The 24,412-nt window shown below is 35.4% G+C and overlaps 1 protein-coding gene across 5 annotated transcripts in view; it reads right to left on the bottom strand.

Annotated features, from left to right (window-relative positions):
* LOC142344039 (uncharacterized) overlaps positions 1-24,412 on the bottom strand; it is a 103,541-nt gene that overhangs the window by 53,999 nt on the left and 25,130 nt on the right. For all 5 annotated transcript variants that reach the window (XM_075395505.1, XM_075395507.1, XM_075395506.1 and 2 more), the window contains 7 exons: positions 20,470-20,614; positions 19,971-20,268; positions 18,914-19,241; positions 18,400-18,466; positions 16,428-16,693; positions 11,841-11,915; positions 4,447-4,591 (listed from right to left, as the gene is read on the bottom strand). In XM_075395505.1, coding sequence (XP_075251620.1) covers positions 4,447-4,591; positions 11,841-11,915; positions 16,428-16,693; positions 18,400-18,466; positions 18,914-19,241; positions 19,971-20,268; positions 20,470-20,614 — 1,324 coding nt within the window. The remainder of the gene's footprint in view (positions 1-4,446; positions 4,592-11,840; positions 11,916-16,427; positions 16,694-18,399; positions 18,467-18,913; positions 19,242-19,970; positions 20,269-20,469; positions 20,615-24,412) is intronic.

The raw sequence follows: 24,412 nt of genomic DNA, 5'->3' as shown, positions 1-24,412 counted from the left end.
CTTAACTAAAATAAAAACAATGACCGCAAAGAAGGGGTATAATTTCGATGCTGACGCCAGGCTGATGTTGGACGTCAGCAAAAAAAGATGCGGGTTGGACAAATGGCCTAGTACACAACCTAAAAATACTGAAGAACGTCGCAGCAGTGTTGCCAACTATCGACGAGGCACTGAAACGTTCAAATTAATGGGAAAAAGTAGATTCATTCAAATCGAAGCGTCGTTGATAGGAAAAGAGTTGAGAACAAAAAAAAACCATCCGAAGTTCGAAGAACGTGATGTGAACAGCAAAAGATTTTTCAAATTGTGAAGTCAGATATTGCGATTCAGAGTTTCAAGGCTTGGTTGGAAGTGCTGGTACCGAGACAGAATCAAAAAGCATCACAGCAGACAGAAATTGCGGAAACCAGGCATCGCTTCTTGCGTCCACGACATCTAGAGACATTGATTCATATCAAACCACAATTCGAGAAGGAACAAATCTTTGTCTTCAAGACAAAACATTGGGGTTACTCCGAGAAGTGCTATCAAACCAAATAGAAAAGGCCGTCAACTCGCGTTCATTAAAAAAAAGCGTCAACTTAAACTCAACGAATTGGAATTGCCAATCATGGCTAACCAACAAACCCGGCAACAACTGTGGGGGCATAAAAAATCCCAAACCATTGAGAGGATGAGAGGGAGTTCATGAGCCCGGACGGCTCAAGATTGATCAGAAAACACGAAGTTCGAGGGCATCTGGTTCTGCGGTACACAACGTAGAAAAAAACCGATCTAGTCAAAAGAATAGAAAAAAAACAGGAGAGTTGATAAAATTGTTATACAAAAATTTCTTGGCATTTGACTATTTTCTCGGAATATTTTTTTTTACACGACATGACCAAACGTTGAAGACAGACGAGCTAAAATATTCAGTTTCCAACTATTCGTGTTTCAAACTGGTGCGGAGTATCATCAGCTCTCATCTAAAGGGTCGTTTAATTGGTTTTCTTCAATTGCTCTGTGGTTCATAACAATTTCAGCTAGAAAACGAGAAACGTCCTAACCAAATGTAGAATGTAGTAAAATGACATGGGAGAGGGAGAGTAAGTTAGATAAATTAGGTCAAGTTAGACAAGTTAATTAGGTGTTTGAAATAAGCGTTCTTTCTAAAAGGGTTATTGTTTCGAAGGCGCCAGAGAGGTGATTTGAGTGATATATCTTAAACAAACAAAATTGAAGAACAAAAGCATATTGAGCTGTCGATATATTTCTTTTACTAAGCAAAGTTGTATTTGTGCATCAGGCCAAAGTCGAAGTGATTGATTTAAATTTAGAAGTAAACTAGAGAGCGAAGATTTGAAGTGAACTAGATTCTTTGAACAAAATTGGAATTTCAATTTAAAGTAACTAAAAGTGTGATTTCGAATTTACAAAATAATGGGCATCCCCAAACATTGTACCCTCAACTATGTAAGTTTTATTCGTCATTGGATTTTGAAATTTTGTGGGGAATTTCCTCTAATGATTGTCCAAATATAATAGGGATGAAGGGCGCCGGTTAAACTTTTTCCGATCTGATTCATTAGCACGGGGAGTGATGTTATTCGACGATTTTTAATATTTTGCATTATAAATTTGATAGTTTATGGATGAAATAACGGTATAAACCAGTCGTAATAGCATGTACTTGTGCAACAATGTATTGGGTGATCATGGGAATGGTTTAGAAGGTTGTGGGAGAAATTTATTTGCTTTTGGAAGTAAGAAAAGGCAACTTATCAGTTTTTCCAAATACCCTCGGGTAAAAACTTGTCCGACCCCCCTGGGATGGGCAGGAGTTATTGGTTGATAACAGGTCAATGAAGGGAGGAACCCCTAATGGTCCTCTTTTGCGGGTATAATTTTCAGGCGAATCCAACCACCCAATCCCCAGCTATTAACAACGGAAGTAGTGTGATTTGAAGGTTTTTAGGTATTTTACTGTCAAATATGACTGTTTGGGTAATAATTAATGGGATTAATCAGTCATAATGGCATGCACGTATGAGTTAAGGTTTTTGCATGGAAGGGTTTAGGATGTAAAATGGCAATTTTTGGGTATACTGATAATTATCACAGGAAAGTGGTTAGCACCTAAATTTAAACAGTATTTTTTTGAAAAGTTGAAGTCGGATTGACCTGAAAATTGGGGGATAGACTAATTTGGGTACAAGGAATTCGATTTTATTGTCAGATCTGACCCCACACCAACTTGCAGAGGACTAGCGCACGCCCGTGCTCCGGAACGTAAAATTTGAATTGCTCGTGGAGTATTGGTAGTAGCCTCATGATTTTTGGAGGGTTAGTGTAACTTTACAAGGGCTTTCGATTGGTGATATTTTAAACCCCAGATTCCGACAAGAAGTTGGTGCTTCGGGACGACCCGAGTGCCGAAAACCGGAAATTAGCGTTTTTGAGCGGCCGAACGACTTTGAAATGGTATAAATATGATAACCTGAGACAGTTAGTGACAAAAAATAATCAACCCGGTCAATTTTGACGAACTCGGATTTTTCGGGTTTCGGCACCCACGACTCCTTAAAAAATTTCAAAATGCAAACGACTTGCAACGGCTAATCGGTAGGTCACGAAACTTGGGAGGCAAGTTGGTGGCACCCTATAGTCACTAGAAAATTTTACCCGAAGACGTTTTGACTGCTACTTCGCAAGTTATTAGGTATGGAAATTTGGGGTCATCCGGGAGGTCGGTGAAAAGAGTGCGCGGTCATTGCTCGTGTTCTAACGGGAGTTAGGCCATGACATTTTGTGGGTAGGGGCAAATGTGAGAGGACTTTCCTTGACAATAATTAGTTTTTATCAACTTGACCACGAATCTTTGATGATTGACCCCTAATTGACCCCTAGAGGTCAAATTGTGGGCTTTTAGGAATATCAGAATTCTCGGCATGTATTATTACAGGGAATTGCATGAAATGGTTTCAAGATTGAAAATAACAATTTCTCTTAGTTTTTGCGGTTGAGTTTAGTTATTTATTCAACACACGATGTTTGACAGGGATTGATTTATAGTTAGCTAATTTGATAGCGGAAATAAAGGATTAAGAATTTTACAGAACAACGTTCAATGTTTACTAAGCCAACACTGATTGACATGTCAAGTGCATATATGAGATAAAGTGGAGTGGATTTGTTTACATAAGAGTCCAAAGGTCGTGTACTTAAGATAAGGAGAATGCTCAACAATGGTTGGTAGCAGTTGAATGACAGAGCATAATTTGATATTGGTTTGTTTGCATAGCAAACAAAGCCCTCCTACAGAATGTGACAATTTCAAGTGTAAGTTGCAATGTGTGCTTAAGAGATTAAAGTTTGTTTACTTAAGATAAGAGCGTTTTGGTCGAGTATAAATTAAAGTAACACAGAGAAATTTAGGCAGAGGCAGACTTTGGAGATTTAGGGAGAACTTCAGAAGATTGAATTCGCACAAGCGAGAAAAAGTATTTTGTTTAGTGGGACTAAACTGTAAAAGATTAAACTGTAAAAGACTAAACTGTAAACAGTGTGAAAAGCAGGGAGGAGATTGAGAGTGCGATTGAACTCTGGAAAGTTGTAATTACAAGACCAGTTGGGATGCTGTGAGTTGTTTTGATTTAGTTCATTTGAGAAGTGAACCACGGATAATGGTATTTTTATTGTAATTACTTTTATAAATTGTCTTGAATTTGTCTTTTCCATTGATGTGCAAAAAATTCTCTCACCTTTGTTATCCATATAACTAGAATTGATATTACCAGCCCCATTGTGAGTTAACTTATTTCAAGGCAATCTAATTTGCAACAGCATACAAGAGTGGAAGAGGGGAAATAGCAGAGTAACAAATTAACGCTTGCTTCACCAACTCAAAGCCTTTGGTTATTTTATTTGATCGATCTTCTGGGCGACAGAGTCCCCTCACTGTTGAGCCTAGTTAGAAATTCAGAAGACGACACCGAAGACAAACCTACGAAGTTCTTCTACTATAACAAGAAACCGTCTAACAGAATTACATTACCCCTTCATGCCTGTCTTAGACCTTATCCAATGAATGACCATGCCAGACACAAAATTTTTTGAGGAGACTGTGCTCGAAAAAATAGCCATGGAAATCGTTATGCTCAACTCAATTGAGTTCTCAAATATTAATCAAATCACATTTCTCGGTCGAACCAAAATGTTACGCTCAATTTTTGCCTATTTGACGCTCAATTTTTGCTCAATTTTTGCCTATTTGACGCTCAATTTGACGGAAACAAAAATATTTTTAGGAGGCTTTCCCGTATGCAGAATAGCCATTTCCAAATTTAATTCGTTTTGGAAGAACGTCCTAGGTCGAGGAGTAAGCAATATTTCAGTGCTGACTAGACCTGAAAAGTGTTGAAAACATTAGAAAGAAAAGCAAAAGCGACACATCAAAATGAACACTACCTTTTCAACATATGATATTTTCTTCTGAAGTTCCCTCATCTGAGCAGAGTTACTCTCGAAAGTGGAGGCAATCTTTCTATTCTGACTCTTCACATCTTCCATGTCTTGTCTCAGGGTCGAGATCTCATCACGGAACAGTTTCTTTCTATAACAAATGAAAATCACCTATATTTACAGGAAAATGATGATAAAGAATCCTGTTTTATCATGTTTTAGAACATTTGTTAATAAACGAAATGACGAGTTGACCTAGTTGACGGAATGACTGGATTCTGATAAATTCTGATAAAAAAATTTAACATGTCATCTGAATGGTAATGGTAATAGTAATGCAAGTAATTCGTGAAATGATGAGTTATTTTTTCATGATGAGTTTACACTACCAATAACATTACCATCAGATGACACGCTGAACTTGGCAGCACCGTCGGGTGTTAATTGGCATCACTTAGTAAGTTTGCTTCAGTTCGATGGTCAAACTTTATGTTCTTAATGTCGTCTCTGAGTTACTCCTTTTTATTCTTGATCCTATTTGCCACTCAGATCGCATTTTTCTTAAAATTGACATTATTGGTACCTTCCCTTATGTGCTTCCAGGAGAAATGTCTAGAATATACACGTTTCTGCATATGATTTGAGAACAAAACAAGGCGACTCGGTAATGTGCAATTGCACATAAGGTTCCGACCCCGCGCATCCACAATTTTGGCATGATTGTCTCCCAAATGATGAACATAGAAAAACCAAAATTCAAGTATTTTTTTTAAATTGGTTTATGAACGAAAAGATAGCCTCCAAAGCAAATAAGTCAGTGGTGGAGTGAATAATGGTGCATTAGATAGATGAGATGTGCAAATATTAAGAAAGCGAGTCAACACGAACAGCAAAATCAAACAACAACAACAACAACAACAAAAATTACATCAAAAACTTCATGTCCGTTTTAAAAAACAAAGCTTAATAACAAAGTCAAAATAGCGTCAGCTAAAACTGATATTAGAAAAGAAAACTTTTAATTCACCAGAAAAGATATGTGACTATCCAATAAAAAGGCTTGGTAACAATAAGACAATATAGAACAAAAACAGTAAAAGTTGTAAATTTCGCTTATTTTTTTAATACAATTAATTTCAAAATAATGAAAACCATTAGGAATCAACTAAAATATCCCATAGGTGAACGATCACCAATTCTTCTATAGAAGGAATAAAGAACTGCCGGTATTCAATTTTTTTATGGGGTTACAAAAAGAACAACAAATAAACAACAAACAAAAAATCAAGTAAAACTTGGCAGAAAACGCTTTCGAAACCGTAAAGCCATACTATGGCCGTCAAAATATTTTCAATTGCACTTTTGGCGAACACCGATAATGTATTATGTAACGTCTCAATAATGAAGCTAGGTAACAACTAGATAAAAAGTTAAGTAACACTTTAATTTTTTTTCGTAAAAAATATTTCCAAAGACATGAACGCCATTAAATACAGAATGAAACAATTAAATAGGTTCATTTATTCTTCCAAAACAATTCCTTGAGAATTGAAATTATCCAGAATATGTCTTGCATCTACAAAAAGAACGTCATACATGACAAAAATCAAAAATTAATTTTCTTTTTTCCGTGTCGAAGCCAATAAAGTCGACGAATTCTTTAAAAACATTAGATTGTGTGACACCAATCCCTCTTGGAACCTTTCTTTGACAATAATAATGTCTTATTGGGCTTGTAATTAACGAGACTAGAAAACAAATAGAAAAAAAATGGAGTAAAATTGCAAAGTTACAAAAGGTTTTTTTTATTTGTAAAACAATTGTTTTCAGAGTCATGAAAGCCATCAGCTATCTACTTATATCAGAAAATCGGATCATTTATTCTTCCATGAAAAGCCAATCAAACCGGTTCATTGTACTGGGATTTTCATACGACTAAAAAGACAAAGTAAAAACCACAGTTAAAGACAAAATTAAAAAATTCAATAAAGTTCTTCGAGAAAGTAGTGTCGAAACCGTTAAAATCATAATCTATATCTCCAAGGATTTTAATATTATCAATTTTGCTTTATTTTGAAAGCCAATAATGTGATATACGAACAGTCATTAACGTGATAACGTGACAAAAGTAGAAAACGTTAAAAATGGGCAAGTACATAAAAATTAAAAAACATGTGAAATTTAGTAATATCAAAGCCAGAAAAACATAACTTAAGGCGTAAAACCGCAATAAAAATGAATTTGATTTCAATAAAAAGAAGAAGCATTCTTTCATTGCTGACTATAAGCTACAAGTTGACCAAATTAAGAGAAAAATAGAGGCAAAATTCAATAAGTCATTAATTATTTAAAAATCAAATACTTTGAAAAGTCAAAACAACCATAAGCTTTCAAGTAATCAACTAGATACAAACACTTGGAGCTACTTAGGAATCCATTTGGATCTATCATTAGTGAGCTTTGGCTTGAAACGTTCTGTTTATTATTTAATGTAGAAAAGATCGATTTTTTAGAAAAAAGACCGACTGATCAAAATCCGAATTGTTTTTGGATTTTACCAGTCCAGGATTGGTCAAAAACTAACCCTGCTAATGTTGTTTGTCTATTCGGAACAAATAATTATTCGAATGTTCTAGATATTGATATTTTGTTTGTTAAAAACTCAAAAATAGATGCTGCGTTTCTGATAATCAACCTATAAATTTAGCAAAAAACGGCAAAGTTTTAATTACAGAGCACTCTCAACGGAATTTGAACTAGAAAAGGCCACATTTTGAGTCTAAGTAGATTATGTCATTGACGGGTCTGTACCTCCTGTAAATTTAATCAAACTGGACTAAAGAAACTTATTTCGTGCTGATTTTGATGAAAAAGTCTTAATTTTGAAAAATTTAGACAGAATTTTTGACAAAAAAAACTAATAAAAATAGCCTACAATAAAGTTTTCTGTCTTTAAAAAAATAAAAATCAACAACATTTTCTATAAAAATAACAAATTTTAGCATAATTGGCAAAGTTTTAGTTAACAAAATTCCAGAAAATGTGAATAAAAACTCACCGGAATTCACTCTATTTTCTCAAACTTTAAACCTCGATAACTCCATGTAAAAAACGAAAATTAAAAAAATCTTTTTAATTCCATATTCTACGCTGGACAAGCGTTCTAATGATACCAGTCTCAACTCTCTACGATGAATATATCGATCGGCCAAAATTGACTGAACAAAAAAAACCATTTGAGTATATAGTTCCTTCCCCCTGAAGAGGGGTCGGAACAATGACCTTCTGCTTGTACAAAAACTTGGTAATGATATTAAAATAGTATCACACTAAGTAAAGTTAAGGTGAATTAATTGAAGAAAAAACATAATTCATCTTAACTGTTGAGATTATATGACTGTCGGTTGCCGTACGAAAAAAATCCTTCTTCATTTTAGATAGAAAATAAACCCCCAAGGAAATAAAACCCCATGGAAATAAACTCCCACTTTACTATTGAAGAGCTCACCTTGAAACCCATTTTTACTCTCTGTATGATAAAAAAACATTTTGCAGTGGTTTGATACCAAAAACTGTTTTTAATCCACTTTACCCCCTACTCAAGCCCATGTTTTCTGATTTATTAACTGAGTTATCTGACTGTCACTTTTATGGGTCAAAAGTTTTTCTGCTGACATAAAGTAGCTGCGAGTAATCAAGCAGTATTCAAGCGTTTTAACATTAACAAAAATTTGGGGAACCCTGGGTGAGATAGGATTATTTTCTTGCAAAATTCTAGAATAAGATGAATATCTTGTTAGACCTTGCGAGAGTCGCACAAAAGAAAGTTGCGAAAACTTGAAAAACTGACGATATATCACGTCGGATTTGCACATCTCTGTCGTTCGAGCTCGGCTGTTATTGGCTTTTTTACGCACTTACTTGGTTGATGAAAAAGTTACCTGAGCATCGATAGCGATTTTTTGATGAAAACCGATAAGATGATACCGAACGAAGTTTCAATAATAATAAAAAATTTTTCAGCACTGAACTCTAATCAGTTTTCTCCAATAATCACTTTCTGAAAACATCAAAAATTTATTTGTTAATTTCATTTACAGGTATCTATGTTACACAACTGCACTGCAAATTCTATTAAAAGTTTCAGAACTTTCCTGCGGTAAAAAATGTTTGAAACATTTTTTATACAGATCATTTTTTACTGTTATTACTTGAATCGAGCATCTACAAGGCAAAGAGTTATGCTGAATATTTTTTCAAGTGTTTGAAAACTTTTATCTTAAACAGATCTTAATGAGACAAATTGCGTTTTGCAAATTCATAAAAGAAAAATGTAGGTAAAACAGAAAAGGACGCTATAGCAAACGGTACTGCAAAATCAAAAGTTCAGTTGCGGTATGCTGATTTTTTCCTCGCAGATCAGTCCCAATGTTGTCAAGCCTAGAAGTTGACCTGGGCCATTCTATTACTGATGTGGACTTGGAGCTAATTTTTATCTTGTTCGACTGATTAAGAATTCGAAAGAATGATACGAGGTTGGAAAGAATGCCAAAAATCCGTCCAATACAACGCAGAGGTTTACGTACAATTTATTTGGCGTAATTTTGCCGAGTCATCAATTGTGAATTTTAGCTACAGAAGTTGAGCAAAAAGCTTGCTATAAAAAAAATGGTTTCAGAAACTTGCATTTTCCTTTTGACAAGCACTTTCAATTGTGTTGACAATCATAAAGGATTTTCCCGCACAACTATTGATTGTGTAAAATTTAGTGAAATCCAAAAAAATGCCATTATTTACCAATTTAGGCAAACCATTAATTGGCCTATGTCAGATTTAGCAAGTAAATCTACTCCATTCTGATCCTTATTTTCAATGCTAGTTCCCTCATTCCAAATAACTTTGATTGTCACAATCAGACCCATTTAAAAGAAACCCTAATTGATGAATAATTTTAAAAATGTCCCGCTTGATACCAGTTGTTGATTAGTGGTTTTAAAACTACAAATATCATTGACGAGAACAAAAGGTGAACAGACAAAATAGTCCCAGACAAAACAATCCCAGACAAAAGAGTCCTAATTTGTGAAATTGTTAAGTACAAAATAGTCCCAGACAAAATAATCCGAGGAAAACAGGCAAAAGAGTCCCAGACGAAAGATTCTTGAATTGCAAAATGGTCGCAGACAAAACAGTTCCAGACAAAATAGTCCGAGGAAAACAAGCAAAACAGTCCCAGACAAAACAGTCAACCCCCAACCAAACCGCTTGTTAGACAGATCAAAAATAAAGTGCAGACTTGATCTTGAAAGACAACTTTGAAGTCGGAAAATCAAAATTACCTTCGCGCAGGAGTTAGTGCCCTAGGCGCACTTGGAGGTCGCTTGTTCGAGCCCGATCGAGGAAAAAATAATTATTCAGCAATCATATTTTAAGGTAAATCGGATCGGAAAATCGAAAAAACTGGGAAAAAAAGTGCAGCTCTGTCTTTCAACGCCAAGCGGAATTTTCTCTTTTCAATACCTGCTGCATCAGGTAAATGGCCAAAAACTGTGATAACTTCGATTTGTTCGTTGCGTAGCCTGACTATTCCATTGCATCTTCTAATACAGCAGCGCCAAGAAAATTTGCCATCTGTAAGTTGTCCTTGCCTACATAGCCTGCAAAGACGAGCAATTTAGATTTTTTGTTTATCTGAAAGAATTCCATATTAACAATTTTTAACAAAAATTACGCCGCCAAACATCGTGAAGCTTTTTTATATGCTTCCCAATTAAAATAAAACCTGTCATTGAGTTTAATAACTAATTTTGCGTCCAGTTTTAGTACTTTAATAATTTGATTCGGTTTAGCTTTGTCAAATTAACTTTCGTTTATTAATGCGTTGAGTCCAAATCGGTAAAATTTTGCGACTATTTTGTATGGGACTGTTTTGTCTGTTTTTGTGACTGTTTTGTCTGCGAGTGTTTAGCCTGGGACTATTTTGCAATTCAAGACTTTTTTGTCTGGGACTGTTTTGTTAGGGAATGTTTTGTCCGGACACGTAGCAATTATGTCTTTGAATTGTTTCTCAAGTAAGTACGAAAATTTTAACTGCTTTGATAACAAATAAGTTCTCAGTTCCTCTCAACAGATTTTATAGTCAACGAGATATATAGGTAACGTATTATGTTTGTTATGATGCATTAGCGTACTCTGTCGGATTGGTGAGGGCCTGATAAGATATTGGTTTAGAATTTCAAAAAGAGAACTTCTAGAAAATATACTTGTTGCTTTTAATGTCTTGTTGTTGTGAAGAAGGATTACAAACAGTTTAATGTAAAACTAACCACTGACTAAAATAAAACCTCATTATTGTATTCGGAAAATCAAATTGTTAGAAGATTGTTGTATCTATAAATTTTCTCAAAGGTATGTTCCTTATTGATAATTATTTGTTCTAATATTTGTTTTGTTTATTATAATGCTGCTACAATTCATGATAATTTTCAATATATTTCTTGGCCACCATTACTACACATACGATCCGCCACTATACATTGCATTGCTTAACTCTTTACAATCAGTGATTTTTTCAATATCTAGGCAACAATACTGAGTCATTCCAAATAATTGCCCAGAACAAACAGGGACCTCATGTGTACTGATCTCTTAGAACTCATGTGTCCTAACGAAAACGAAACATGTCTGAGTTAATCAGTGTACAGTCTGTTTAAAGAATTTATTCCAGTGTAATACTGCTGACCTTGAAGCTCAGAAATATCCTATCGCAATTCACTGAAATGTTTTCTTTCCCACTTATTCCCTAAAGATCCCCCCGAAGCTGTTCGTTTGTTCGGTGGATTTCAATAGTAGAATACAAACTAAATCACTACCCAATTATTTTAAACCTACTCATTTTATAACGTTGAATTTGTGTTCAGTTAATTCGTTCTAAGTAAAGGAGCACAGAAAACATGGAGTTATATATTAATTGGATATCGCTCGTGGATTCCTTATTTAGTTCACACAAAACGAGCGCAATTGATTGAAACATGCAGAGATTTAGTGAAATTAAGGTGGGGTTGGATGTGGGGTGGGGGGGGGGGGTGCTAGGGCGACGACAAGATAGGGGACTAATTACCCTCTGATCTCAGCTGCGAACGCCGCAGGCTTGCTCAGTATCGCAAGAACCATAGCGGAAATTTCTCTCTTCATGAAAGAAATAAAAAGACGCAATTGTGCGTGATCAAAAACACATCAATCGCTGTTATTTATGAACAGAGTTACAAATACTCTTATGAAGTGATTAACAGGAAGTAGCATCTTCAGGTGAAAAGATTACTTCTCACCAATTGTGATGAAATATTTCTTAGGATTTTTGAGGCAGAAAAGTTGCGTGATTAAATGGTGGAATTACTTACATGTCTCCGATGTCTGATACAAGGGAAGTTATTAAATCTTCGCTCTTCATGCTCTTGTGTTGATGACTAGAAAGGCTGAAACAGACAAAGAGCTGAGGTTGCAAAACTGCTATTTTTGAGCAAACGACAAAAGAAGTCATTTTGGTTCTGTAATTTTGCAAAGAAAGAGAACGCAAGAAAATCAGCACACGCACAAACCGCTGCACAGGTTTCTAGGCATAATTGGATGAATTCAGAGAGAAAACCTCTAAAAAATGTGGAACATGGAATCTGGACTAATTTTGACTTACAATTCAAATGGTATTTAGGAGAGGTTGGCGGAGAATCGCTTCTTGTCGGTAATGAGGATAGACAAAATTAAATATTTGGATGGTTGAGAGGATATACAAAATTCTGGAACTGACTGGCGAGAATCGTTAGCAAATTTGTTCAAAAACTTAAGAACAGATTTCCGGCGAAATTTTCGAAAATATCAGTTTTTACAGCTTCTAATTCGGGACTGCGTAAAAAGCAATAACTGAACAATCTGAAAATCATAGTTACCCATAGTTACGCACAATTCTTATTATAAAAAATCTTAATTCACTTTAGAAAAAGAATAATTTTATTAATTACCAATTTTTTTAATTGACTATGATTTTGGAAGAGTATGAGTTAGTTATCATTTCCCTTAGTGTCGTTCCAACGAGTTTGACTAACTGCGGTATGTGTGCTTTGTGCTCGTTTCTCTTGGAACATCTCTGTCTAACAAACTGATATAAAGAATACAGTTTTGTTCGGTTAATATGTTTTGACACGAATCCCGTTCCCACTGGATTCTGATATAGCATGGCGGCGGAGTACTGCGTTGAATGTACTGCGATGGAAAAACACGATTCTAGGAAAAACTTGAACAGTGGACCTCTCTGCTGAAATTAGCATTCATAGCGCGCGATAACATTTCGATCGACGACCTCCTCACAAAAAACCCTCTATAGCAAATACCTCCAGTAACAGATTGTTTCAAGAGGAAACATATTGTGTCTACATAACTGTGTAATCTTACACGATGACAGAGCTATGCAGAAACAATGTAATAAGTTCTTATTTTGATTGCTTGTCGGAAAAATAATTGCTTCACCTTAAAAAAAACTTAACAATTCAAAAATTTAAAAACATTAAAAACATTCTGAAAAAGAATAAAACTCAATTTTTTACAATTCAATTTTAATTTATTTGAAACTGCGGTAGTTCTTTGCAATAGTTTAAAGTTTAGTATAAAGATTTTTGGTTCATTTCTCTAGTGCCAATTTGCTAATATCAATTTTTTAGATCCAAGGTGTTTTTTTACTAAAATATTTGAAAGAGAAAAAAGCTGGTCCTCAGGCTGACCTAATTTACAAAAATTAAAACAACTGATTTTTTGGGAAGCTGCAAAAAAGCGGGAGAAGCTTTCAAACACATAGTTTCTTATCCACAACCCTATGGCCTAACCGAAAAATTATCGGTCCCCTTAGCTTTGGAAATAACAAAGTTATTTTAATGATAAAAACGATAACATGTTGATGATAATCGTTTCGTCGCAGTTCGTTTCGCGACCTATTAGAAATATAATGTTCATCCTCTAATGATGTTCATCCATGTTCATCCTACAACAAAAACTAGACGGGCAACCTCAGGAAGTTAAAAGCATGATTGAGTTTGTCACAGTAGTTTTGTCATTATGCCATATTCAGGAAACACGTTAAATATCATTGTAATTCGTTCAATTGTTGAAAGAGTGTCGAAACAACATCTGAAAGTAACTTATGAGTCTCGAAGTTGTTTTTTCTAGGGATGAGTAGCAACAATAAAAATTAAGAACAATTGAATTGTGCATTAGCTCACCTACTATATTTATGTCTACTGATAGTGATAAAACCAGTCAATTTATTCACATCAAAACTTTTCCCAGAATCAATTGAGCCATCTCCGAAAAAAGACACATTCAGGTCTTAATTTAATATGTAAGAGAAAATACTTAATCTTCTCATTTAATCTCCTCTCTCTCTCTCTCTCTCTCTCTCTCTCTCTCTCTCTCTCTCTCTCTCTCTCTCTTTCTCCCTTTAGAACATTAAAACAACGTTCCTTCATTGAAAGAAGAAATCGGACATCTAGATCTAACATCTTTAAAAAAACCAATTAAATTAGGCCTTGATATCGGTGCTTAAAAGTTTCATGTTCCAGGTTACAACTGAACAAAAAGCTAAATTTTCCAACGTTTCTTTAAAATCAATTTGCAAACTTTTTACAACTCTTCGCAAATTTTTGTTGGGAGACTCGATCGCGCCCAAAGAACACCTCGAAATCATGATATTCATTTCTGATTGAAATTTTTAACATTTTTCCAAAAGTCTTTGAAGCTATAATTATGTAAAAATTCTGCGCTGTTGACTAAATTTAACTATGACTTCATGAATTTATATTGAGCACTGAGACATTCTAGCAAGGATGGAACAGATGCACGTAAATGTTCTCACTAGTTCAAAACAATTGTTCAAAAAAATTTTGTTCAATAAGTCATTTTGCAAAAAAAACATTATAATGAGAGTTCATATGAACCCCACTCAATCCTGCTTTATACAACTAAATTTCTTAATATGAAAGAAGATATATAGTTTTCTTTAAGAAAAACGGGAAAAAAATAGAAAAGAAACTGTTCTTATAATGTTACAGTTTACTATAAGTTTCTGCTGAATTTCTTCTACTAGTGAAGGCTGTTTTCTTTTCATTTTGAGTCAATTAATGTACTTTAGGGAATATCTTTCAATCTGATTTTGAAAAAAAAAATCGATTAGAGCCATAGAAACAGGAAATTAGGTTTATAAGGGATTATAAATTTTTGTGTTTATTTTTTTCTAGTTTCCGTTTTCTTCCTAGGGTGCAACCAATAATTGATTGCCTTAGAAAATGAATGGAACCATTTAGAACGCATCGACGTATGAAACAAGTAAATTAGAAAAAGAGAATTCGTCCAGCGCAAAGAAATTTTGCTTTAAAATTGCTAAAATGCCAAAAAAGGGCTTTAAAATGGTATCTTCCTTGTTTTTGCAATGTTAATTTTGAGCACCTAGCTTTATTCCAGAAAGCATTTCCAACATTTTGGCTGGTGTTCAGATGCGCTATGAAATGAAAATTTTAATTAAAATAAATTCAAACAATTTGTTTTGTTTTGATAATGGGTTTGGTAACACTAAAAATCAAAATGGTTTGACACTTTGCTGCCCAATTTCTTCTGTCTAGACAAAACTCAAATAACACAATGTGAATGATAGTGATAAAGTGTCTAATATTTTGAGTTTTTGCTGAGCTAACCAACCAATTAACCATTTTCACCAAAAATTCAAAAAATTGAAATGTTAACCAAATTTTGTAAACTGTTTGTAATTTATTTACAGCTGTGTAACACCACGGAAACGATGAGGTTCAGCAAGCACTTCAAATGAAATCACATTAGCTGGAAATGTATGGAAAAAAATACTCAAATTTTTCTGCATTAAATATACCAATCAACTTAGTAGTAAAATACATTTCCGGTTAACTTTTTTTTTATTTGAAGTGCTTGCTGAACTTTATCGTTGCCGTTGTTTTATTCAGAGCCTTACAAAAAGGCGAACAGTTGACAAAATTTCATTAATTTTTCATTTTTTGAATCTTTGGTAAAATTGGTTAATTGGTTGGTTACATAAGCCGTTCAACTTTTCAGTCAGCTTAACACTAGCCTTCACACTATATTGTTTGAATTTTGTCTATATAGGAGAAATTGTGCAGCAGAGAAATTGTAAACCATTTCGCTATCTAGAGTTACTGAACATTTTTTCAAAGAGAACCAATTGTATGATTTTTTTTTAATTAGAAATTTATTTTTCTTAGCACATCTGAACACAGGCCAAAATATATTGAGAGAATTTTCGGGAATAAAGCTAGGTGCTCAAAGTTAACTATGCAAAAAAAAGGAGATGCTATTTTGAACCCATTTTTGTCGCTTGGTGAAATCTTGTTTTCTATTTTGCTTGTTCTATTGTTCGAAGCGTTCTATATGCATCCATTCATTATATAAGACAATCAATTATTGGTTGCAGCGTTCGGAAGAAAAAAGGAAACCAGATAAAGCTAAATGCAAAAAGTTTATGATCCTTCATACACCTATTTTTCTTGTTTCTAAGGCTCTAACCGAAGTTTTTCTGAAATCAGATTGAAAAAGGTTTACTAAAGTAGATTAAATGACCCCAAATGAAAAAGAAATGGCTTCATCTAATGGGAAGAAACTAAGCAGAAATAAATAGTAAATTGTGACATTATAAAAACAACTCATTTTTCATTTTTCATTTCATATTTGTTTTCTTTCATACTAACAAATTTAGTTGTAGAAAGTAGGTTTGCGAGCGGTTCATATATACTCTCATTAGAACAAAATTTTAGAAGAAAAAAGTTGATAAACTTGATGCAAATTCTTGATCCAAAATGTCAGAGTGATTTTGATAAATTGGGGGGGGGGGAGGAGGACCGAGAACAATATGGCAATATGGGCACTTAAAAAGCGCGTCGTCCTCCATTTTGTCGACATACCCGTTAATTTGGTGTTGCATCTTTGCAAACTGGTCCATAAACTCGTTCCTAAACAATTCTAGTTGTCTTGAGTTGTTTCCCGCAGCAGCTGCAGCAGCCAGAGCAGCAGGGTGGTCCCCTTGATGTGCTAGAGACCTCCCGGATGTAGAGACTTCCATCTTCTCCCGCATACTTCGCATGTCTTCTTTGAGATCCTGTAGGACGTGTTCTTGATTTGACTTTTCGCGTTCAAGACTTCGTATTGTGTCGTAGAGATTCTCCATTTTCTATTAATCACAACAAAAGACTGTTGAACGCGCTATCAGTTGTATTTTGGTACTCGTTTTTATTAATGGGTTATTTTGGCATAAAAGCAATACATAATATCCCTCTTAATTTAAACAAGGTTCTACTTCTTTCCGGACCGGTTTTTTTTAAGCCAGCACCAAATCATTTCACCCCGCAAATTAGCAGTCAGCATTACAAGAATGTTTTAATGCTGTTAGGTTGGGATAGTTTCATATCCAGTCCCACAGGCCACTGAGGCATGGCCAAACTATATTACCAATTATATCAAGGATTGATCTCGGGGTGAAATGACAGAGAAGTAAAGAAATTGGGATGAAATGATAGAGTGATAAATAAATAGGGGTGAAAACGCGTGTTACCCCCTAGACAAACTCCGAGTTTCATGCAAATGATGCTTATCTCGCAAGATCTTGTAAAATTCTTGCAAATGACGCTTATCTTGCAAGACGCAAGCTCCGGACGACTATCTTGCAAAAGATCTTGCAAGACAGAAAGACAGATTTCGAAAAAATGTTAGAGACAAAAGTGCAACTTAAAAGACTGATTAACTCAATGATCATATTCTTTTATGAGTCCATTGAAGTGAGCCCTCGGTTCAAATTAGAAACTTTCATATCTTTCTATCTTCGTTAAGTATTTGAAAAACTCTTTTCCAAAATAATTGTTTAATGGTGGCTTTAATGGTTCATACTGTACAAACCAAGTGTGAATAGGTTGGTAGCTTGGAAAGAAGCTCTCCAGTGCCCCTTCCAGCTGATGACATGAAGTGTTTTATTCTTTTTTTTTGTTCATTAAATAAGACGTTTCTATGACTCCATTGATTTTGAATCATTATTAGGTAACAAGTACCACCCAAACCAATTGTCATCCACCAGTTGAGACTGAAAGAATGCATAGTTACTGAAAAATAGTTAATATAACGTTTTCCATTGTGATAACATAAAGCTTTTCAAAGACTAAATATGCACCTGGCGAAAATCGTAAATGTTCAATTTTGCCAATCTTCCAATCCAACAGAAGCCAAAAAGGCCCACGCACAAGCTAAGACTAGATTTCTGGACGCCCATATTGCAAGGGTCTTCCAAGACTTCACCGCTAATCTTGCAAGATCCTTGCAAAAATCAGACGCTTATCTTGCAAGATTCTTGCATAAACGACGGCTATCTTGCAAGATCTTGCAAGATGTTGCGTAATCTTACAAGACTCTTGCAAGATCTTGCAAGATAGCCGTCGGCAATAGACTAGGGCTGTTTTTAAATATACATATGAAGATTGCGCACTCTTGTAATCTTCATAACATTTGACTTGTGGACCCCTGCCTTGACAAACACTAACTTACGCCACTACCATAAAATAAACACTGAAATTAGCACATGAGTGGCTAATTCCCCCCCCCACACACACACAGCCCCAATTATGATGTACTTACCTTGATGGCGGGACTATTGTTTATATGGGCACTAGGCTAGGGGCTATAATGGGAAAAGCCCGTACCTTTTAATAATTAAGCTTTTCTGAACTGACAATTTGGTTTAGAAAATAACTCTTGCGTCGCTTCAGATTCGATTAAAACATTGGGTGAGAAGTCATGAAATCGTGGTATCTTTTTTTAACGGTTTGAGCTGTTGCAGAACTCCAACAGTATTCTCCATTTTTATACTCCTGTTTCCCCTTTTCAACTCACCCTCTGCTGTGTGTCTATTTTCTGCTTGAGCATTGTACTCTGCCCGAAGTTTTCCCGGTCCTCTGTACTAAAAACAAAAACTCGTGTCAGACACGTTCAAAATACGTCTCAGAAAATCGTCAGAAAAAACATATTCTCAAAACTAGTATGAATTAATTCACGCTGAAATATCTTATCTAATGGGCTCAATGCGCTTTTTCAAAAATATTCCGCGCATTACTCTTTTGTTTCTTTATAGCACTTAAGTGCGATTTAATTAATTGAAGGTAGTTTTCCATACTTTTTGAACCCATTTTTTATTTAAGAAACTGTAAAACACGAAGCAATACCATTTAGCAAATTAAGCAAAAGCGTCAGAAGTTATCAAAATTTAATTTTTTAAATGATTTCTTGAATGGTGGTATGGTCAACACAACTCTTAATTTTTGGATGATTTTTGCAGAGTGTACGTTTGTTTGACAAGTTGCCACTGGTTGAATTTAAAAAAACTATCTACATAATGAAAAAAACTTACTCGATGTCAGGGATCTCAAATGGCCGCTGACTGGGTGCCATGCTCCGTTGATCCGCTGTCATTGCCTTTTGTGACGTCACACGCGTGAGATCGAGTCCCGTACCGGTCGAATATTTTGTCAAATTGTTATTGAGCCCAGCTCCAGCACTCGCAGCTTTAGTACTAGGCATAGCCGAGTGAGGTCTTCCGGGTTCTGTGACTATTGTCCTGACGAGGTGTTGGGAATTCGGGTTGTGCAGGGGAGTCGTGTACCGCATGGTGGTTTCTCTTGAGTCGTGGACCAATCGTGGGGCTCCGAGTTCCATCTCTCGCTCGTCGTAACCGAGTTCTAAATTATTCAGAAGTATAAAACTGAAGAACTCTTCATCAATTCATAGTTTTAACTGAAATGCATATCAATTCACAAACCAACCAGAACTAGACCAATTAAAATTTCCTGTCAAGTTCGAACTTCAAAATGGCTCTTCAATTTAAAAATTTGCATTGTTATTGACTATTCAGTTGAAAGCCTGTTGGACTGTTTACACACTTCAAAAACGTTGAACGTGTAAAAGTACTTCAACCAGGTCAGAAGAAAGAACATATGTTAATATGCAGTAAATAAATAAATGAATCAGCGGTTGAGTAGGTGAAGGTTAGTACATATTCTGTATGCAAACTTTCAGGCATAATAGTCTTGACACTATTTTAATGCAGAAAACGAAATTCAAAAAACACAAAAAAAATGTCAGCTCTAAAGATCAGCTGATAGAAGCTCCTGTTGAACCCACGTCTGTCCCTCTGGCTGGTTCCGCACTGTATCCCCTACAATGGAGGGTGGGGATGCAAAACTAGAAACTAGTTGGCAGAAGTTTGAAAAAAACTTATTTCCAGCTTTTAGCACAATAACACAAAATGTACTAATTTAAACTTTCAAAACAGTTTGTGAGTAAATTTTTGTAATTTAAAAATGAAAATTCGCCTCCAGGTTCTATTTAGGAGCGTTTTCAGCAATGCAAACGGGTCTTTCCCCTCATATTAATTTTATTTATTATTTGAATTATTTATGACTACTGACCTTGTTTAAGTTGTCGATCACGCTCTTTCAGATTCTCTCGTTCCTGCCATATTCTGTACAACACATCCCGACCACTCTTGTAATACTCTTCAGCTCCAAACAGATCTTTGTGCGAGTGTGAAGACTTATAGTTCCCAGTCTTCTCTCGCTCGTCATTCATCCTCTTCAAACCGGACTCCGAGTATCGAACCTCGTTCGGACTTGGACCGGAGTCTCCCGGTTTCGAACCTCCATACTGTCGGAAGTAAGTCCAATAGTTCTCGGGCGCTTCACTGATTTTACTGCGAGATTTTTTATCCTGAAATGTTCTTGTTTAGTAATCATCTCCAATTTTTCAAAAGAAAGCGCCATCAGCATTAACTCAAATTTTTCAATAGTTCAACTTTCAATATATTTGTGATAAAAATCTCAAAGAATGAAGTCATGCACTAGTACTACGAGAAACCTTATTATCCTCGGAAAGTTGAAGCTAAGGCAACTCTTATATCCTCAAAACTACCTGTTGTTTCTCGTAGAAAGTCCTCCCTTTTAATCTGTCGGTGGCCGTTTTTGACGCGTCTCTTGTTGCGTAACCTACAACGTCATCGTCGCTCTCCTCATCCAATGAGATTCGAGTTCCCTTTATAGTCTTTCTTCTTCGCTTCCTTCAAACCAAACAGCATGAAATTGAGCTATATATGTTTCAAATTTCGATGCATTGAGATAGCCAAAAACTTTAAAGATAAACAGCGGGAAAATGAATAATAATACTAACAAAAAACAGCATCAACGAAAAGGCTATCATTTGAGAAAGTGAAAAGAAGTAAATTATTATTATAAGTAGCCAGAGGATTGACAGCAAAATTTTCTTAAAAATGATACCACGATCAAAATTGAAAGCATGCAAAACTATGGTATTGTCAACATATAAAACACACGCTTAAGGAGCACTGAAATGATAAATTGCTACCATAACCTTAACTGTAATCAAACTATCTGGGAAAAGAATATTTGAATGTCTATCCCAACTTTATACTATTCCAGCGTTACAGTGTCATAAAAACCTTTCAGAAATTTTTTAATGAAAATAATATTCAACAGCGTGAGTGAGGAACAAAAATTTATAAAATGCGTAAAATGACATCAAACATTATCTTTTAAACCGTTTCCATAATTCTTGTTTTTCCCAACTCATTTTTCGGGAAAACGCAAAAAATAATGGTTTTGTTCCATGGTTTTTTTTCGCTCAAAAATTTTTACATAATAAATTATGAGTTGCAATAGTAAATGACCCCCCATTTCCAAATATCTTGTTGCCAAAACTCATACTTCCTTAATTTATTTTCCTAGAATTTGGTCAATAATTAGAAGTTAAGTCCCGCAAATGGCACGCGGTATATATAGTTCACACTTTCATTCCCATCTGTTCATAAATATTTAGGTTTCCCGCAGTCTGCTGAATTATTACGAATTGAAGAGGAGTATTGAGATTCTACAGGTTTTTTTTAGAAGAAATCAAGTTTGTTCATGACTTGAGTTTTGACTTCTTTCTATTCGAGCTTTTACCTCCGTTTTTGATTGTTGACTTGTTTTCAAACATTGGACTTTAACAATAGCTTTGTTTGTAATGTATAGCAATTGGTAACAGTCTGTAATTCAAGGTGAAGAGGTCAATTTGAGAAAATTTGATCCCATTTAACTACCCCCCCCCCCAAAAAAACTACCCCCCCCCCCACTAACCTACCCCACCCACCCCCCCCCCCCCAACAAACCTACTCCTCCCTCCCCCCCCCCCCCAACGTACCTACTCCTCCCCCCCCCCCCCAACGTACATACCCCCCAACCCCAACGTACCTACCCCCACCGCACTTACCTACACCCCCACCAACACCTGCCTGCCCCCACCTACCAACCCCCCCCCCACCACCACCACCACCACCAGCCACCAGCACCTACCCACAACTGAACTCAAAGAAAAAAATTTAACGCTTTTTATGTTATATTGGTCTACTATTTTTGTTATTTCTAGTGTTTTTTTCGATATTCTGATTTTGTCCAAGTTAGTGTAGAGATTGTTTTTGCACGACGATTCGAATCGTTTCCGGTATTCTACCGGCTATGTTTTACATTGAATTAAACAAAGTATTTTTTGTTTCATACTCTGAGTTGTCCTCCTGTAGTCAAGTTCAACTCTATAGTTTTTCAGTGAGCAGAAAAAAAACTAAGCGGATTCGCATCATTAATCCACACATTTGCAAAGGTTATACTTTTCCAATTCAACTCTTTCAAAGTAGGTATGCTATAACAATACTGAACAGAGCAAACCAAAAAAAAACACAGTCAGTGCACAAATACGTAGCAAAATTTGCCTAAAAAATTGAACGGAATATTTTTGAAACCAACCTACATTTGAATCGCCCCTCAGATGGGAACGGTGGCGAATACACATCAAAATACCAACTTCAGCTAAAAAGTAATTTAGTTGAGAAATTCTTGGCGGATCTTCCAAGTGGAGTCAGATTACCCAAAGAGCCAATCAACGATACTGAAAAAGAAACCAACCAACAACGCACAGTCACGGCAACCAACCAACAACGTGGCAGAATAATACGCAACAAACAACTCAAATGATCACAAGTCAAAAGATTACGGCGGTCTCTATACTCTACGGGGAAAAGCCACGAAGAACTTCTGATTCAAAAGCGGCAACTTTGATGTATCCCAATTGGTGTACATAAGGAGGCACATTTTCAACTCAAAACATTCAGCGAATCCCTTGCACGAGATGACAACAGAAGATGGGAGGGATCTTTTGAACAAAATACTTCTTTACAAATCAACAAACTCATCTTTAGAAATATCACGTTCGATATTTACTTATTTCGAAGCTAACAGCAACATAAAGGAACCGATAGAAAAACTTTGAAAGCAAACGATTGTTATTTGAAAGGACACGCAGGGAATTCGGACTTCGGGGAAACAGAATATTGTATTATCGGTGCGGTCTTCATGGAAAACATGCCAGACGGTGAGATTCAGAGGAGACTGCTGTAAGATGCGGTAAAACCCAAAATAGCCCTCAATCTATCGATCATAATTCAAATGGGTATTCAAAATTAACTCAAAGTGACCGAAAATGCTAATTCTACTTTTATGACTTCCAATTCCATTGTTCATATTATACAACGTATTCGCACGACGAATCCTTATTGGTTACAAAACACGAAACCGATGCAGCCAAAAAAAAACAAATGGCCAATTTTGCGGACTTTCATTGTCAGCAGATCATCGCAACAAGCTTCCAGAGAGAAGAAGTACTTACCACAATTGCAACCATGCTTATCATTTTTTCAAACACAAATCACAAAATAGCTTGAAACCAAAACTCAGAAATATTAATTTAGCAAAAAAAACTATTTTGATGATGCTACAAACCAAGTTAACGAAACAAAATAAAACTATAGTCACAAATGTTATTCTGATTGTTTTTTTACGCAAAAAGTTTGTGACAGCAGTGGCTTCAAAGTCAAATATTTCAAATTACGATACCACTGCAAATTAGAAGTACAAAAGGATGAAACTGATATGAAAGCAATATTGGATTCAGGAAGCGTTTACGCGTTAATAGAATGGCGAACAAAATTGTTTGCGAAAAAATAAGTAGTCACATTGAATGAAAACAGCAAACAACAGGCAATCGAAAACAATCTTCAATGTCGCAATCAAAACATTGGGAGCAATACGCACGGCTATCTAATGCAGTAATTGGAAAGCGATTCCAATCTAAATTACAGTAGTTCCAGGCAGTCACAGAGAAGGGCCCAATGTAATTACGAAACTCGAATTACCAATATCCCTACTGCAAGGTGTGACTAACAAAGTTGCTGGTTTCTTGAAGCATCGTCCCGGCCCAATCAACGAAACGTTTCCTCGGAAACGTTCCAGTTTTAGCACCACGAATAGTTAGATGAAAAACCCACACTGTATGTTCGATCAAAAGCATTTACATGTGCAGAAATCTCCATGAGTAACTATAAATTTACAAACTGAGGCAGATTCAAGCGAAAAAACATTACCAGACTTATTGAAAAAGGACAAGCTGAAATTTGTCAAAGCCACGCAGATAATATCATTATATCCAAATCGTCATAACAGTTAAAGGACACAGTTAAAGAAAAGTTCCATTAGATTCCAAAATATTAAACAGAGCAGTTTTCGAAAACAAATTTGTAACGCCATAGATTGAATATCTCATCAATTCCTGCTCACAAAAACTAAACAGTGAAATTTCTGAAAATACAGCAGTATCACTGAGTCTGCAATAAGTGTAAAAGTCAACAAAAATTAAGTTCGCATACAGAAGGAAACAATAAATTTAGTATAGTCACTGCAGGAGCTACAGGTCAATATAGATTTGAAATAACTGGGAAACCAGTAAAATTTCAATACACCTTGGATTATAT

The sequence above is a fragment of the Convolutriloba macropyga genome, chromosome 8 (assembly GCF_964194025.1).
Source record: "Convolutriloba macropyga chromosome 8, txConMacr16.3, whole genome shotgun sequence".
Lineage (NCBI taxonomy): Eukaryota > Metazoa > Xenacoelomorpha > Acoela > Convolutidae > Convolutriloba > Convolutriloba macropyga.
The sequence above is the reverse complement of the archived record's forward strand: the minus strand, read 5'-3'. Positions and strand labels throughout refer to the sequence as shown.